The 18,002-nt window shown below is 44.3% G+C and overlaps 1 protein-coding gene across 1 annotated transcript in view; it reads right to left on the reverse strand.

Moving 5' to 3' along the window:
* The window catches only part of SIL1 (SIL1 nucleotide exchange factor), a 233,021-nt gene that overhangs the window by 164,143 nt on the left and 50,876 nt on the right, over window positions 1-18,002 (reverse strand). The window contains exon 2 of the mRNA XM_054037890.1: window positions 4,686-4,800. Coding sequence (XP_053893865.1) covers window positions 4,686-4,800 — 115 coding nt within the window. The remainder of the gene's footprint in view (window positions 1-4,685; window positions 4,801-18,002) is intronic.

Raw genomic sequence — 18,002 nt, forward strand, 5'->3', positions numbered from 1 at the left:
GGACTGTGAGCCAGGGAGCAGAGACTGGGACTGGATGGGGAAGAGGACTGAGGGCAGGTCTTCACTACGGGGGGTGTCGATTTAAGATACGCAAATTCAGCTACGCGAATAGCGTAGCTGAATTTGACCTATCGGAGCCGACTTACCCCGCTGTGAGGACGGCAGCAAAATCAACCTCTGCGGCTCCCCGTCGACGGTGCTTACTCCCACCTCCGCTGGTGGAGTAAGAGCGTCAATTTGGGGATCGATTGTCGCGTCCCGACGAGACGCAATAATTCGATCCCTGAGAGATCGATTTCTACCCGCCGATTCAGGCAGGTAGCGTAGACCTAGCCTAAGACTGGGGTAGAGGATGACTGGGGCTGGGACAGGGATTCCAGAGGGGAGAGATTAGGATTTGCGGAAATAAGGAGATTGGGACTGGAATGAGAAGCCTGAGGATTGGAGGCTCAGATTAGGGTTAGACTGGCTAGCTGAGGAGAATGGGACTTGGGTGAGGACCTGGGGTGGGGAAGAGACAGGAATGGGACAGGGCAGAAGGAGTCAAGTTTGGAGGGAACTGACAGAAGAGTCTATGCCCACTAGAACACACTCCCTTTCAGAGCATGGAATGGAACTGAAGATTCCCGAGTCCAAATTTTCCTCTGCTGTCACCAAATATCTGTGAAACCAAGTGGCAAAATCCTCCTTTTGTCTTCATCCACATATAAGATGACAGCTACTCATCATTGTAATCACAAGCAGCACAGTTCTGTGCAGTGGATCTAAAGGTTCTAATCCTGCTGATGAACCATGTAGGTTTCAATATGATGCTGCATGATGGAATTTGTTTTTTCATTTTGCTTTTTCAAAAAACCTACGAAATCACACACACAAACTTAAAAGAACCTTTTATTAAGGTTGCAAAATCAAGCAGTCAGAAGTTAGGCAGTGTCAGAATTATGGCTGTCTACTCCTTACAAAATAGGAAATGCCAGAGTTAAGGCACTGACAACCTTAAGTCTGGCATTTCCTAACTTTTGAGTGCTTGACTTTGCAACCTTATTCTTATTTTAACATAGGGCTGGAGAGTTTGCGCACAGCTGTGCACGTGTATTTATATTCTTTGGGATATTCAGAGGGAAGGACCATTCCGTAACAAAAATGAATTACACTGAAAGGAATGGCTATTTTGTAACGATGCAGAGACAGTCTCAGTTTTAGAACCTCTCATCCCTTTTGCACCTTTTTTTAAACTGGCTTTTATTTGTAGCATTTACATTATATTAAGAGCTAAGTAGTTATATCTTGATTAAACAATAAGGTGATGATTGGATCACTATCTACAGATATCTGAAGTGTGTGAATACCCAGACTAATGGATGACAAACAGGAAAAGTTTCCAATCAATGAGATCTATTAGTGTGTGGAACAGTCTCCCAAGGAAAGTAGTGGAAGCCCCATTACTTCAGGCATTTAAAACTGCACTGGACAAAAAATAATTAAGAGTATGCTGTAAGTAATGATCTTGAACTGGGAGAAGATGAGACAGTGAATCAGATGTGACCCAATAGGTCTTTTCATCTCAGATTTCATAGGAATTGTCATAATGGACCAGACCAGTGCTACATCTAATCTAGTAACCTGTGTCTGTGGCCACTTCAGAGGAAGGTACAAAAATCTATCAGTGGACAATTTGAAATAACCTGCCTGTAAAGGAAGTTTCTTCCTAATCCCTCTCAAACAGTGTGGCTCATTCCCCAAAACAATAGATTTTATAGTTGTTACTCTTCTAATAAATATTTTTAAAACAAAACAAAATTAAGTGGCTAACTGAAAATTCTGGACCAAATTCTGCATTCACCTCTCCCACCACCAACTTCAATAGAAATTGTGTATGCATATTTAATAGAAGAATTTGAATTGTTTGCATTTAAATGTGTTACACAGTTTCTAAAAAACTGTTTGAGTGTGGGAAATATCAGTCTATAGTTCTGAGCAAGACATGTGCAGTTAAAAACAATGGTGAAAATATACACCTCTACCTCGATATAACACGAATTCGGATATAACGCAGTAAAGCAGTGCTCGGGGCGGGAGGGGCTGCGCACTCCGGTGGATCAAAGGAAGTTCGATATAACGCAGTTTCACCTATAACGCGGTAAGATTTTTTTGGCACCCGAGGACAGCGTTATATCGAGGTAGAGGTGTATTACAATGATTGAAAAGTTAAAGAACATTTTCATTTTAAATGTCAAAAGAACAGAAATTTGAGAAATACAGGGAAACTAGAGCTTAATTCCTACTTTTCCTTAGTGCATGATGAGAGGATTAGAATTGTTAAGATGATGACAAATGGTTAAAGCTTAGTTACAATCAAACATAAGTAGTCAGCTTCTATTGATGAAAGGGAGTGTTAACATTTTCTGAGCCAAGAGTCAACAAAGCTAATATAAATGAGCCACTCGTTATTACTTTGCTTATTTATGTTGTTAGATTATTATCCAAGAGGGATTTAATGATACACAGTCCCATAATACATTCACCAACATGCCTCTTAATTTTATGTCTGTTGAAACACATAATGGAGACAGCTGATGTTTACGAATGGTCTCTGTTCAATACGAGTGCTGCAAATCTAAATGTACTGTAAAGGGTAACAGTACGTGTCTTTCTTCATTTAAACAGTTGCTTCAGCTGTTTGGCCTGTGATCACTTTATAACTATCCCATTTTCACTAACAGTCTAAATACCATTAACATTTGCTGTGGTAATGAAAATTTGCAATTGCACAAACAAGTTTATCATTATATTTTCTACTTACATAAAGTACATCATTAAGTAAAACAAAAGTAGTTACCAATTAGAGAATCAAAAGGTAGAAACCAAAACAGGTTCTACAAACAAAGATGGACATTTCCTTAAAACCAGATACAATGTTAAATTGGAGTTAAAATTGAGATTATTCCCAGTCCAGGAGATTAGACACACCCCAAATGGGGTTCCCTGTGTCCCATCCTTCCTTAAGGCTAGTAGTAGCGGAGACCACCTACATGAGCTCTTCTGGGCTGGCAGGTGGCCCCCATTACCACTCCCGTGGCCAGGCTGAGGCCTTGCCTCTCCTCAAGCCACCACTATCTGCTGCAGACAGGCTGGGATCTGTCACAGAAAGGGAAGGGACTGAGCCCTTCCTAACTGAGCAAAGGACTCTGTATGGTGGGAGCCTTGCAAAGCCCTAATAATGTAATGGTAATGAGGGTCATTCCCATCTCAAGGTATGTCTACCCTACACACTAAGTCTGAGCTCTGACTCAGGTCAGCAAGCACACAGGGCCCTGGTAGGGGGGTGGGTCACAGTCTGAGTCCCGCTGTGACCCGAGTCCTAGCCCTGTCATTTTGCAGTGTGGATACAAATCAAGCCACATACTTGAGTCACAAGGACTGCATAGTTCAGTATGGATGTATTGACACAGCTGAGACACCCAGGTCCAGCAATTGTAAACCCAGATTTACAACGCCATGCAGACATTCAAGCATGGGCTTGGAAACATGGAGTCCAATACACTGGGTGACACAGACACAGGCTTAGTGTGCAGGGTAGACATACCTTCAGTGTCCTCTGCTGGATTGGTGTTGCCAAGGGTCCCAGAGAAGCGTATTTCAGAGCCCATGAAGATGACTGGGGCAGCTCGCACCTCTCTGAGCTAGTGTGTCATGCTGTCTGCAAATGCTGGCAGGTGACACTGCATTGGTTATACTCAGGGACACGTATTCAAGCTTTCCTTTGCAACCAAGAGAACTAGATACATTTTTTTAAAATGAAAGCTGAAGTTATGTCCCCAAATTTGGGTCTCTTATTTTCCAGTTGTTACTATGTAAGCTTTGAACCCTTACACAGATGCTGAGTACACACAGCTCCCATTCATTCAACTATCAGAGGGGTAGCCGTGTTAGTCTGAATCTGTAAAAAGCAACAGAGGGTCCTGTGGCACCTTTGAGACTAACAGAAGTATTGGGAGCATAAGCTTTCGTGGGTAAGAACATCACTTCTTCAGATGCAAGAAGAAGAAGTGAGGTTCTTACCCACGAAAGCTTATGCTCCCAATACTTCTGTTAGTCTCAAAGGTGCCACAGGACCCTCTGTTGATTCATTCAACTGAAGTCTGAAAAATCAGGCTCAAGGTGTCTCAAGTTAGGCATCCCAAAAAAAACACAAAGGGCCCAAAGTCATATGCCGCTTTTGAAAATATGGGTATAAGTGACTTGCCCGCAGTGATCAGAAACACAGCTGGGAACAGAATACTCTTGACTTCCATCTCCTCCTCTCACCACTAGACCACACATTTAGCTTTAGTTTTTGTCCTAACGAAATTAAAGTTTTAGTTGCAGCTGCTTAAATAAAACCAGGTCCATGTGACAAAATGTGAACGTTGCCTGAATCGCATGTTTCCTTTTCCATGTCTTCTTTATTGCTCAGCATCAGGCGATCCAGATAGGCTTACTTCTTAAAACTTTTCTGAAATTTTATACCATAACACATTTTAAAAAAAGGCAAAATGCTGCAAAGATGAGAGGTGATGCACTCCCATACATAATTTCAGGAGAAATAAATAAGGCTATGCTCACCCCACCAGTACCAAGTAATTCAAATGATTTAAAATGACCTTTTATAGCCATCTTTCACTCTTAGATTAGAAGATACTTACTGGAATTCTGTCACTTAAGCATGAACAGAAGCACACTGAAGAAAGAAGCAAAACCAGCAAGTTCAGTTTAGAGGCAATGGACAGGAGTCCAATGCAATGAGACATTGCAGTCAGTCTAGAATTCAAAGAAACAAAAACAATTATATAATATGTAATACACACTCTTCACAGTTTTCAACATCTACTATACCACATTCTACAGTTAAGTATTATGTTTATTAGACACACAAGGTGGGGGAGGTAATATTTTTTATTGGACCAATTTCTGTTGGCAAGAGAGACATGTTTTCAAGTTCCATAGACTTGGACCTGAAGAAGAATTCTAGTAGCAAATTTAGGGCCGGTTTTTGGGCCTTTTCACATCCCAGGGCTTTTTCACATTACCTCATGTTAACAAAAACATAGCTGGGACCAATATTCTACCCCTCCAAATGAAGATGCACCTTTCTGTGAAGTATCATGATATAATCTGCAAGCAAAATCCCTCAGCCCTTACTCTGGCAAAACTTTCACAGAAGTCAACAAGAGTTTTGCCTGAATTAGCACTGCAGATTTGGTCCTTTTTTATTTCCTGTGGCAACTCCAAAGAAGTGACTGAGGAGCTCAAGTGCAGTTCAAGACTAAGGCATTTCAACCACAAGGCAGGGTATGGGAACAAGGCTTTCCTTGGTCATCACCACTGTCTCCAAACAAGAGACTGAAAACCTTTGGCGCCAGTTCAGCCGACTCAAATGGGGAAGGTTCAGATTCCTGCTGAAACCCATAACCCAGCCTGAACATGAATAATAATAAATAAAACAGTAGTAAGTCAGATTTTCAGAAGCGTGGCGTGCGAGAAGCTGTTCCCGTAGCCAATGCTTCAGTTTCTGAACTAGGCCACTAATATGCGATACATAAGGCTATGATTTAGTCACGGAGGTTGTGGAAGTCACAGAATCTATTACTTCCAGCGACCTCTGTGACTTCAGCCTGCAGTGGTTGGTAGCTGCAGGGTCCCCCGCTACCCAGGGAGCTGCGGGGTACCCCTGCTGCCTCTGGCGACCCCCAGAACTCCCAGCTACCAGGGGTGGCGGGGGAACCCCTGAGCTCCTGGCCACTGGGGGAACCAAGCTCCCGGCCACCATGGAGGAACTCCCAAGTTCCCAGCCGCTGCAGGTTCCAGGAGCTGCAGGCAGCAGGGTACCCTGCAGGCCCCAGCTGCTGCAGGCAGCTCCAAGTCCCTGTGCAGCTGCCCGCTTCAGTTGTCGCAGATATTTTTAGTAAAAGTCACGGACAGGTCACAGCTTCCATTAATTTTTCTTTTTTGCCCGTGACCTGTCCGTGACTTTTACTAAAAATATCCCTGACAAAAATCTTAACCTTAGCGATATACTATGACCAATGCCACTGGTTTCTCATCTGGGACACAGAGTACAGCACTATTGTGGCCTAATTTCATCAATTTCTTGGGAGACACTGTTGTGTGATTTCAGTCAATGCCATCTGCTTCTCAGAGGAATGGGCTGAAAGACACAAATGCTGACCAAAAACCACATATAATTTTTCCCCATCTACAATTCTTACAGCAATTGCTGTTCACCATACAGGAAACAGATTTTGCTTTGTTATAAAACAGAAGACACAACTCAACATAGAAAAATTAATTTATCCCCAAAACAAAAACTGAAAATCTGATAAGTAGTAAGAAGTTCACCAAAGCAGTGACAGAGAACTTACAGCTCACTAAAAATAAGACTCAAATGTACTGATAAGACTGGTGACAAATCACAATACAGCTCTCTAAAGGCTACAAGATTGTGCCTGCCTGGAATGCTGCATGCCCCAAAACACTTAATTGTAACCTACAGAAGATGTTAAGCAGGAAGAGTTAGATGTTAAATGCAAGGGAATATGTTCATAAAGAGAAGCATCCGTATCTTGCCAACTTGTTACAGGACAGAAACATTTAGATGTAGCGAGACATTTTCCGACTAAATTTTAGAAGGCTAAAAAAGAGAGAGAGTGTGAGTACGCAAAACAAAACAAACTTTTCCCCAGTGCACAAACATGGCTTTGTTTGAGACTTCATAAAGCTTGCTGCATTTTTGTCACGGAGTATTGGGGGACTCAGGGCCCTGCACCCCCGGCCTCCTGCGATTCACCATGACTCTCAGCCAGCCAGTAAAGCAGAAGGTTTATTCGGATGACAGGAATACAGTCCAAGACAGGTCTTGCAGGCACAGACAACAGGGACCCCCTCAGTTAGGTCCATCTTGGGGTCCCAGGGCATCCCAGCCCCCCTTGGGAGGTCAGAGCAATCTCTGCCTCCCCACCATCTCACCACCCAGCTTCCAAGACTCTGCCTCCAGCGACCCCTCCCACAGCCTTTGTTCAGTTTCCCGGGCCAAGGTGTCACCTGGCCTCCAACCCCTTCCTGGGTTCTCATGTTACATGCTCAGGTATTCTCCGGTCAGTCTCCCATCCCCCAATGCAGACTATCCCAGCCACACTCCCCTGTCAGCATTCACAGACCACAGTAAGAACAGGCCCAGTTCGTCACACTAAAACATTTTAGCTGTTAAATTTGCTTTGTTTCGTATATCTTGTAACAGATGAAAATGGAAAGATGTGGCTCTATATATGGTTCTGAACAGATATGATTTGTAATAATAAACTTGTTTTACAATATACAAAATTAAGGAAATTTGCACTGGTGTAATTACCAGCATAAATTTCCCCAACATAGAAAGGGCCTTTGTTTTAAATTATCCTCTACTTTTTCTCATAGAAAATTAGGTGCTTAAGAGGCTACAGACACCCAGACCCAGAAATCCTTTTGTTCCCAAGAAGCAAGTGCTCATGTCATAGCATGCAATATTTTCAGTGGTGTGGCTCATTACAAGCTGAGAGTTTCCACTACAAAAAAGTTCTGTTCAAGAGCTTCTGAAAACCTCATCTGTATTGGTGGCTACAGTAACAGTGCTTCCATTATGCTCTCTATTAGCAGAGACATTTTACTGATGTTACTAGTTGTGCATCAGTAACTGCTGCACAGCTCAGTGAGTGCAGCCAGTAGAGACCTAGGTGACACAATTCAAAGGAATTCAGTAACAGGAACATATTTCATGAATTCTTACTGCGGCTGGGTATGCACCATTCTTTTGTGTTTTAACTCTAAATATGCAGTGTGTATTAGGTGTCTCCAATAACTCTATCAGAAACATTATCTGAATTTTGATCAGCCATGCTATAGGAGCACATACCCCTGACTTCTCTTGTGCCCTTGTCATAGGCTTAAAGGCCAGAAGGGACCATCCTGATCATCTAATCTGACCTCCTGCACATTGCAGCCCACAGAACCTCACCCACCCACTCCTGTAATAGACCCATATCCTCTGGCTGAGTTACTGAAGTCCTCAAATCATAATTTAAATACTTCAAGTTACAGAGAATCCACCATTTACACTAGTTTAGTGCAAGTGACCCATGCCCCATGGCTGCAGAGGAAGGAGAAAACCCCCCAGGGTCTCTGCCAATCTGACCCGGAGGAAATTTCTTCCTGACCCCAAATAAGGCAATCAGCTAGACTCTAAGCATGTGAGCAAGACCCACCAACCGGACACCTCTACTCTACGTTGCAGCCAACAGAAATGACAGAAAGTATAATAGTCCTAACCCTGTTCTCAGCTAAAGATCAAGGAAGTAATACTGGGATTATAGCAGCCTTGCAAAATTGTTAGGAAAGCTTACCAGCCCAAGCATAAAATCTATTCCGCTGCCCTTTACCAAGATGGCTGATCATAACAAAAATACTAATGATAATTTACTCACCCATCAGCAAGACTCACTCTTATCAGGTAGAACTTTGCAAGGCTGCATTATAGAATGATCAAACTTTTAGTGAAATTTGGACATGGATCCTGATTGCCTCATGCAAGCTGCTGAAGTACCCTCAACTTGCATTGGCTTCAATGGGATTTGAGAGCACTCAGCCTCTGACAGGATGAGGGCCCCAATATGGTGGTTTACTGGGTTTTTTGTTTGTTTTTTTAAGGTTTTAAAAGATGAATGCCTAATATGGCTACTACCCAGAATGTTACAGGTTACCTATGTGTCAATTTGAGATACTAGTTTCAATGTAGCTACGATGATCAAAATCAAATATGGTCTCAGCTTAATGGGGAGTCTCTAGCCGATCATTCCAGACAGACAAATTTGACATTCTAGTAAGTTTTTACTATCTAACTATTATGAACTTATGATATGACCGACAAACATAACAAAGCTAAACTCATTTAGGAAAACACAGAAGTGACGCCTCCTAAACAAAGCACTCTTTGCATCTGAAAAAGACATGTTTACTTGGGGTGGGGTGGGGAGAAGGAAGCAATCCAAAGGAATACTGTAAAAAGATTAACTTACAGGTAAAGCACATGCGTTTTGTTAAAATAAGGAACTGCTTAAGATGCCAGATCAATAACAATATTGCAATGCAAAATTTGAAACATTTTCAATACATGTTTTAAACAAACTACTTGAAAATTATTCATGTTGTTTTTATACCATAGCACCCAGAGGCAATCAATCAGGATCAGGTTCCTAATGTGTTAAGCGGTATATAATCCCGCAGGAAAATTCTAGGAAAACGTATCTGTGCAGACCTGAAAATTTCTTCTTAGCGCAATAAGGTCCACAAATTTATTACAAACGGTAGGTACTTCACCCTGCTCGCAATTTGGGGGCAGAACCAGACCTGTCAGTCACTGGCAGCAAGGGAACATCCTAGCCACCTGAGGCTAGGTCCCCACTACGGGGGGGGTCGACCTAAGATACGCAACTTAAGCTACGTGAATAGCGTAGCTGAAGTGCCATATTTTAGGTCGACTTACCTGGCTGCGAGGACGGCGGCGAGTCGACCGCTGCTGCACCGACGACGACTCCGCTTCCGCCTCTTGCCGCGGTGGATTTCCGGAGTCGACGGAAGAACCATCGGAGATCGATTTTATCGCATCTTCACTAGATGCGATAAGTCGATCCCCAATAGATCGATGATAGTGAAGACGTGCCTTGAAATTCCCTCCAGCTGAGAATTTCCACAGCCAAGATAATTCCGTTCTACTTTCCTAAATTACAGAATGTGTTAACTATGCTCTGAATAAAAGGCATAGCAATTTCTCCTAATGAAGAGCCTGGGACTCATCTCCCCTAACATCCCCAGAATCAGGTTTATTTTGTTAATTTCCCTCTCTGTTCTGGATGATACATTTGTATCCAGGGTGGGCCCAATCTGTGAACATTACTACTTGAAGAAACGACATTTTAGCATAAGCACAGATACCTATTCTTCATCATAAGGTCCACAGATCAGTTACAATGGGATTTTCACAGCAATGGGCCTCAGGATAGGAAGCAGGATCTCCCTTTAAACACGGACATAGAATCATAGGACTGGAAGGGACTTTGAGAGGTCATCTAGTCCAGTCCCCTGCACTCATGGCAGGACTAAGTATTATCTAGACCATCCCAGACAAGTGTTTGTCTAACCTGCTCTTCAAAATCTCTACTGATGGAGATTCCACAACCTCCCCAGGCAATTTATTCCAGTGCTTAACCACCCTGACAGTTAGGAAGTTTTTCCTAATGTCCAACCTAGCCCTCCCTTGCTGCAATTTAAACCCATTACTTCTTGCCCTATCCTCAGAGGTTAAGAACAATAATTTTTCTCCCTCCTTGTAACAAACTTTTATGTACTTGAAAATTATCATGTCCCCTCTCAGTCTTCTTTTTCAGACTAAACAAGCCCAGTTTTTTCAATCTTCCCTCATAGGTCATGTTTTCTAGACATCCTAAATGCGGAAATTGTGCATCTTCCCCTGGGCACTGAGGCATGAACAAAATACTTCTGCAAAAACTGGCACTGGTCAGAGTTCGGATGATCAATATACAGAATTTGGTATCCATTCTGAATCTGTCTGGTGCTGGATGGAGCACCGGGTTTTGGCAATTACAGACTTCCTCTGCAAGGCAGAGGCAGCAAAGGCTCAATGTTAGCTTAATCAAGCCTGAAAACCATAACCTCTTAAGGCAGAAAGACAAACCGTATCATTGTTCCCAATAGGCTTCACTAAAAACTGGATTTTTGTTTCTGAGACACCACTTGTTTTCCTTTATGACCAACTTCATCTTTTGTTAACATTCTTCTGAGAGGAGATCTTGTACCTAAAGGAATTCATCCTCAACAAAGGCTTCTGACTGACTACCCTGGTACCCATATGTCTGTGTTTATCATGAATCCAAGATATTCCATAAGCCATATCGTTCTGTGTGGTTGTTTCAGCTCTATCACACTCTGTAAAGAGCTCTGATTAGCAAAATTTTCCAGGAAGAAGCAAGAGTAAAATTCCTTCTTTCTTAACACCAGTATTAATGTTATCATTATCCTGGACACATTTGTCAGATCAAATGGTAATGATGAGAATTGAAAGGGGAAGGGGGGAAAGCTGCCATCACATGACAGTTCTGTGGAATGATAAAATGGCAATGTGAAGATGAGTCCCCTTTAGGAACGCGTTCAAATGTTTCAGATGGAGCCCTGATCTGTTTGCTCCTGATTCTCAAAGGCTAGAAATAGGATGGGGAACAGCCCTTGATGGGAATGGGTTATATCACTCTGATTTGAAGGAAATGGATGGTTTTATTCACATTCTAGCATTTCAGTGGGTAGCTTGAGCTTCCAAACAAGACACTTATTAAAAGGAGAAGGAGACATAGTCCCTTACTTTTGTTGGCTTTTCTTGGCCTATCTCACTCTCTGAAGCCTGCAGGGGTACCAGCCTCCACAAAACGCTGCAGAGCTGAGTGAACAATCACCCCAAAAGGGAAGTGAAACCCTAGGATAATGGCTGGGTATGAGAAAGACACATTACTGAGACAAACTGTTTGTCAGAAATTGAAAATACAAGGTTGGAATTTCCTTCAGAAAAGCCTTGCTGCAGGGAGGATTCAGTGAGCTGCCTGCTCCTTGGAGGGGATGGGGGGCGGGAGAGAATGATAAAAAGAAAGGGGTAACTTCAGGCGGTGGGCATTCCCCTGCAGCCAGGGACTAACAGGTCTGGTTCTGCCCCCAAGCTGCAAGCCAGCTGAAGTACTCATTGCAATGAAGCTGTGAACCTTAGCTTGACCAACCCTGAAAACATTTAAGTATGTGCGTAATATTACTCTCATAAGCATTTCCCATTGACAGCTCACATGAGTAAAATTATGCACGTGCTAAATCTTTTACAGCAAGGGTCCTCAACCTTTTTCTTTCTGAGGCCCCACCAAAATGCTATAAAAACTCCACAGCCCACCTGTGCCAAAATAACTGGTTTCCTGCATATAAAAGCCAGGGCCAGCGTTAGGGGGTAGGGCTCAGGGACCTGGACTTCAGCCCCATGCAGTGGGGGTTCGGCTTTCTGCCCTAGGCCCCACTGAGTCTAATGCTGGCCCTTCAGCCACTGTAAATGTTTTCTCTTTCAGAGACTCCTGGCAAATACATGTCAGCAGCACTTACAGTCACCACCAGGCCTTTAAAATAACATGAAAAATCTAATTCGTTATTTAGATAACAATGTTTATACAATGTCACAGTTTAATTTTAAACATCTTTTAGTCAATTAATTAAGTAACTTAATGAATTCCTTCAGAACCTTAGACATTCACAGAAAACAGGATTCTCCAGAGGGCACCCACATGCTTTACTCATTTGTGATCTGTTGTTTGAGCAAGGACGAGCCAGGCACAGAACAGGAGATGCAGAACCACTGCTATCTATCATCTAGTCCAGGGGTAGGCAACCTATGGCACATGCGAGCTGATTTTCATTGGCACTCACACTGCCCGGGTTCTGGCCACCAGTCCGGGGGGCTCTGCATTTTAATTTAATTTTAAATGAAGCTTCTTAAACATTTTAAAAACCTTATTTACTTTACATACAACAATAGTTTAGTTATATATTAAAGACTTATAGAAAGAGACCTTGTAAAAACGTTAAAATGTATTACTGGCACGCGAAACCTTAAATTAGAGTGATTAAATGAAGACTCGGCACACCACTTCTGAAAGGTTGCCGACCCCTGGTCTAGCCATACTGCAGCTGTCTGTGCCCTGTCTAGTGGCTCACCAGATCCATCTCAGGGGTGCCCAAATCCTGCCCTAAAGCAGGTTGCTATGGAAACTTGCCAGGAGGAAGAGGGCTGCAGCTAATCTGCCCAAAATGGCGCAGGTATCCTATGTCCACATTTTTAATGCTGAGGGGCAGCCCATGAAAACTACAGGTCCCACATTCAATGTTCCACCTTAAAGAAACCTCCCACTATGCTCAAGATGGAGTATTTTAAGAACTGTCCTCAAAACTGAGGACCCTCCTATTGATCTGTACTCATAAGAATGGCCATACTTGGTCAGACCAAATGTCCATCTAGCCTTTATCCTGTCTTCCGACAGTGGCCAATGCCCCATAGGAAATGAACAGAACAGGTAATCATCAAGTGATCAATCCCTTGTTGCCCATTCCCAGCTTCTAGCAAACAGAGGCTAGGGACACCATCCCTACCCATTCTGGCTAATAGCCATTGATGGACCTATCCTCCATGAATTTATCTAGTTCTTTTTTGAATCTTATTATAGTCTTGGCCTTCACAACATCCTCTAGCAAGAAGTTCCACAGGTTGACTGTGCGTTATATGAAAAAATACTCATGACCTGCCTCCCCCATAGGCTCTATAACCTTCACTATCTTTGATCCACACATGCCATCCTTGTGTCTGGAGACAATCCCTTACCTTGAGATTAAGTAGCTTGTTCAACTTTGAATTATTACATGGCCTGGCAATTGGAGCAGGAATGGGGATAATGAGCAGACAGGTAACAAGCAGGTGAGGTTAGGATGAAGGTCCCTCTGGAGGAGGATACAGATGGGAGCCCTACATGTTACTTTGCACACGGCCCACAAAACCAAGCACTGACCTCCTCTCTGCCTCTCTGTATAGTCTGACCACTGCTGGTACAGAAATCCTCTCTGCACCCACTGATCATCTAGAATAATATTCCTGTCTCTCTCAGGCTCAACACTACAGCTGGGATTTGAAATGACAGGGAGCAAACCTCCCTTTCCCCACCCTATATATAGCTCCTCATTTCCTTCTCCCTCTGCTACACTGCAGTTTTATTGCATAGTTCATATTGGAACTGCATGAGGTTTTTTCGGTAAATAGCTATTATTTCCATTAGTCTTTATTTACGAGGGGATGCTGTAACTCTTATTAAATCCAGAGGTGCCAGCATTTTGAATAGTTTTTTCAAGGGACATTCCTCCAAGCAGGAAGAGGCATCCAGTGGCTGTGTATGCATTCTGGTGAATTAGCTTTCTTCTGAAATGAATAAAATGCACATTACAGAGCTCAGTTGGGTGTACACAGGAGCCTGCCTACAATTGGCCATCAAAGAGGAAGAGATTTTATTAACATAATCATAGCTTATATGGAAGTGGAGCTTTTTGTACTTCCCAATGTTTCCACTATTCACTTGTGGCTCTTAAACTGAAATAACAATCTCCTTTCCCTCCCAGGTAGTTTCCCTGTTTCTAGGACTACAAAGGGACTCAACGAGAATAAAAAGACGTGCAAAAGCATCTCAGCATTCTAAAAATATATGTAACTCTGTGTGCAGAGTTAGAACAACACATAACCAAAACATGTGCACACACTATACATAAATCCATACAAGCCCTGCAGACTCTCCTATACACACCACGTCTGCACATGCACACTAGATGCACTACACACATGCACCATGGAAGGATTTGTAATGCACACCAAACACCTACACACCACACCACACATGCACCTACACCACTTCCTTTTTGTGTATTGACGGGTGATTTCAGGCCTTCCTTACAAGGACCTAAGCCGTTCCTTTTCTCTCCGTACCCTCAAGAGATTCCCTGGGTTTCACCTTCCCCTTAGCACTCCTCTCTTCTCTGCTTCCTGCCTCTATGCTGTGAGGGAATCTAGGTTTTTAATTTAGAAGAGGGCCAACAAGTCCTCAAGTAACTCACTAATTTATCTTATTCTTTGTAGTTCGAGCCCATGTTGCTATTTGAAAGGACAAATCACTTCTGTGTACTTTTTACAGATTTTAGTAAAAAGAGTAAGCCGTTATTAAAAATCACATGAAACACCATTAAGGGAAAAACTACTATGATCCTCACTAAAGTAATTAAGAATAGAGCAATACAATGATCAAACTGATCTCCTGGGGGAATTCTGCGCCACTGCACCTGTGCAGATTTCATGTCCCCCTCAGATTTCTTTGCTTCCCTGCTGAAAAATGACTTTCTGACCGGGAAGCCGCAAGAGTGGTCATGCACTGCTCCCCAGCAATATGGGTGTGTTGTTTTGGGTCTCCGAGGCAGACAACGGAGTGGTAAACAATTGGAGGGGAGGGGAGGGGAGGGGAGGGGCTCCTACCCTGTGCCAGGCTCAGCTACTAGTCCAGGCTTGGCTTGGCTTGGCTGGGGAAGATGGGACTTCCTCTTCCCCTGTAAGGAGCCTCCAGGGCTGAGTCAGACCCATGCCCAGAAACGCTCTCCAGCTGCAGGAAATAGTGCACCACTCACCCCCGCTTCCTGCCCCCATCACTCCTCAGCTGTGGGGAGGAGGAATCACAGTGTGGGGAGCTGCTCCCCATCCACCCAGCCCCCATGCAACCGGACCCACCTCATACCCAGATTGCCCCACCAAGCCTCACCTCTTGCACCCAGAACTCTCTTTCACTCACCCCCCTGAACCCACACCCCGACAAGCATCACCCTCTGCATCCGGAGCCCCCTTGCACCCAGGCCCCCACTCCTGCCAAGCCCCACCTCCCTGTATCTGGACTTCACCCCTGCACCCAGACCACCCCCCACACTCAAACCTCCACCCCAACAAGCCCCACCCCACATGCACCTGGACCACCCTGACTATCCCCCCACACCCAGATTCCCACCCCACTGAACCCTACTAGGCCAGCACCCGGATTCACACCCCACCACCAGCACCTGGACACCCCTCCCCCGCCCACTGAGCCCTCCACACCCAGACATCCCTCCCCCCCACTGAGACCCAACCACCTTCACCTGGACCCCCCCTGCCAAATCCCATTGCATCTGCACCCAGAACCCACCCCCACAAATGAGCCCCTGTTCATCCAGTATCAGGGGGTAGCCGTGTTAGTCTGTATCTACAAAAACAACAAGGAGTCTGGTGGCACCTTAAAGACTAACAGATTTATTAGAGCATAAGCTTTCGTGAGTAAAAACTTCACTTCTTCGGATGCATAGAGTGAAAGCTACAGATGCAGGCATTATATACTGACACATGGAGAGCCCAGGGGCTCTCCATGTGTCAGTATATAATGCCTGCATCTGTAGCTTTCACTCTATGCATCCGAAGAAGTGAAGTTTTTACTCACGAAAGCTTATGCTCTAATAAATCTGTTAGTCTTTAAGGTGCCACCAGACTCCTTGTTGTTCATCCAGATCTCCCTCGCACCCAGTCCCCCCACTAAGCCACCCACACCTGGATCTCCCTACACTAAGTCCCTCGCTACTTGGATCCCGCTGGGCTGAGCCGGTCTGCTTACATCTAGTGTGCTTGGCACGGAGGGGCAGGGCCCCGGGGTGTTTCTGGGACAGTCTTGGCCTTTGCTCTGTATCAGGGTCGGGTGCACCGCTGAGTCCATGTCCAGGGTTAGGGGGCGCAGGGTGATCTTCTAGCTCTGTGCAGTCAGTAACCTGTGCTTCCCACTGCCATGCTGGAGCCTCCACATTTATTTATTGACAAAATGTGCAGAATTTTAAAATATTGTGTGCAGAAGTTTAAATTTTTTGGCACAGAATACCCTCAGGAGTAACACTGAGGTCACAAAAGAAACTGAATCAAAAGATCGATGGGTTAATGATATGGCTCAAATTATCAATTGGTCAAGTCAGCAAACGACTGCAACAGGTAATCAAATAGATCATGAGGCTGATAACAAAGAATCACTTTTATTAATCCTGCAACAGGAGACTAAAGGAGGCAGCTGTTTTGCCTCAGTCTAAACCCATCCTCTCAACCCTCCCAACTAAAAGATCTTGCTCATGGCCGTGAGACTGATGCAGCTGGTTAAGGACATAGCAGCCCCTTGTGGTTTCTAACCATTACCAAAAGATATCACCAGGAGCAGTAAAATCACCTTAGATATTATTAAGGAACTGTAGAGATCAAAGTGGTTTCTTAAGTTCCTCCTCATTGCTATTCCACACTTCCTCCTTAAATCTCACCATTGTTATGGTAACTAATATTCTCTTATTTCCCCACATCCTAGAGTTTACCAAGTTATTTCAGAACAAAGAGTTTCACTGAATATGCTCATAGCTGATACTCAAGCAGCTTCAAATAGCACTCTTCTTTAACCAAGGAGGCACCTGGAAGGATTCCACAGCAGAATTAGGATTTAGGGAATCATTATGCACGCTGTTCCCAAAAAAGGCTTCAACCTCCCCTTCCCCTCCCTCTAATAGAACAAGGAGACATCTCTCCCTCCATAATTAATGGGGGGGGGGGAGGGGGAGGAAGAGAAGATACTTAACAGGACAGTGAGTTCCAATGCCTTCATGGTCTTGTGATCTCTGACTTATGTGACTGCAGTTGCTGAAACCAGGTGGTGGAGGACCTTGGTGATACCACCTGATGTTGACAAAGGTCTCTCATGCAGTTTCAGACTGGCCAGGCTGGCAGCCAGTGACCCAAGTCTTCATCTTTTCTTCCCCTAGCCTGCCTGCAGAGGGGAACTAAAAAAGAACGGTTACTTACCTTCTGTAACTGTTGTTCTTTGAGATGTGTTGTTCACATCCATTACACATTAGATGTACGCGCGCCGCGTGCACGGACGTCGGAAACTTTTTCCCTTAGCAGCTCCCGTCGGGCCGGCAGGGCCCCCTCCTTCCCACCAGAGCGGCGCCCCGCTCCAGGGTACATATATCCCTGCCGACCCGACCCCTCCGGTTCCTTCTTGCCGGAGACTCCGACAGAGGGGAAGGAGGGTGGGAAGTGTAATGGACGTGAACACCACATCTCGAAGAACAACAGTTACAGAAGGTAAGTAACCGTTCTTTCTTCTTCGAGTGATTGTTCATGTCCATTACACATTAGGTGATTCCCAAGCTTACCATTGGAGGTGGGTAGGAGTCAAGGTACAACTGACTGTAGCACAGCCCGTCCGACCATCGCGTCCTCTCTGGTCTGATGATGGATCGCGTAGTGGGCTGTGAAC

The sequence above is a fragment of the Malaclemys terrapin genome, chromosome 8 (assembly GCF_027887155.1).
Source record: "Malaclemys terrapin pileata isolate rMalTer1 chromosome 8, rMalTer1.hap1, whole genome shotgun sequence".
NCBI classification, from domain to species: Eukaryota; Metazoa; Chordata; order Testudines; family Emydidae; genus Malaclemys; species Malaclemys terrapin.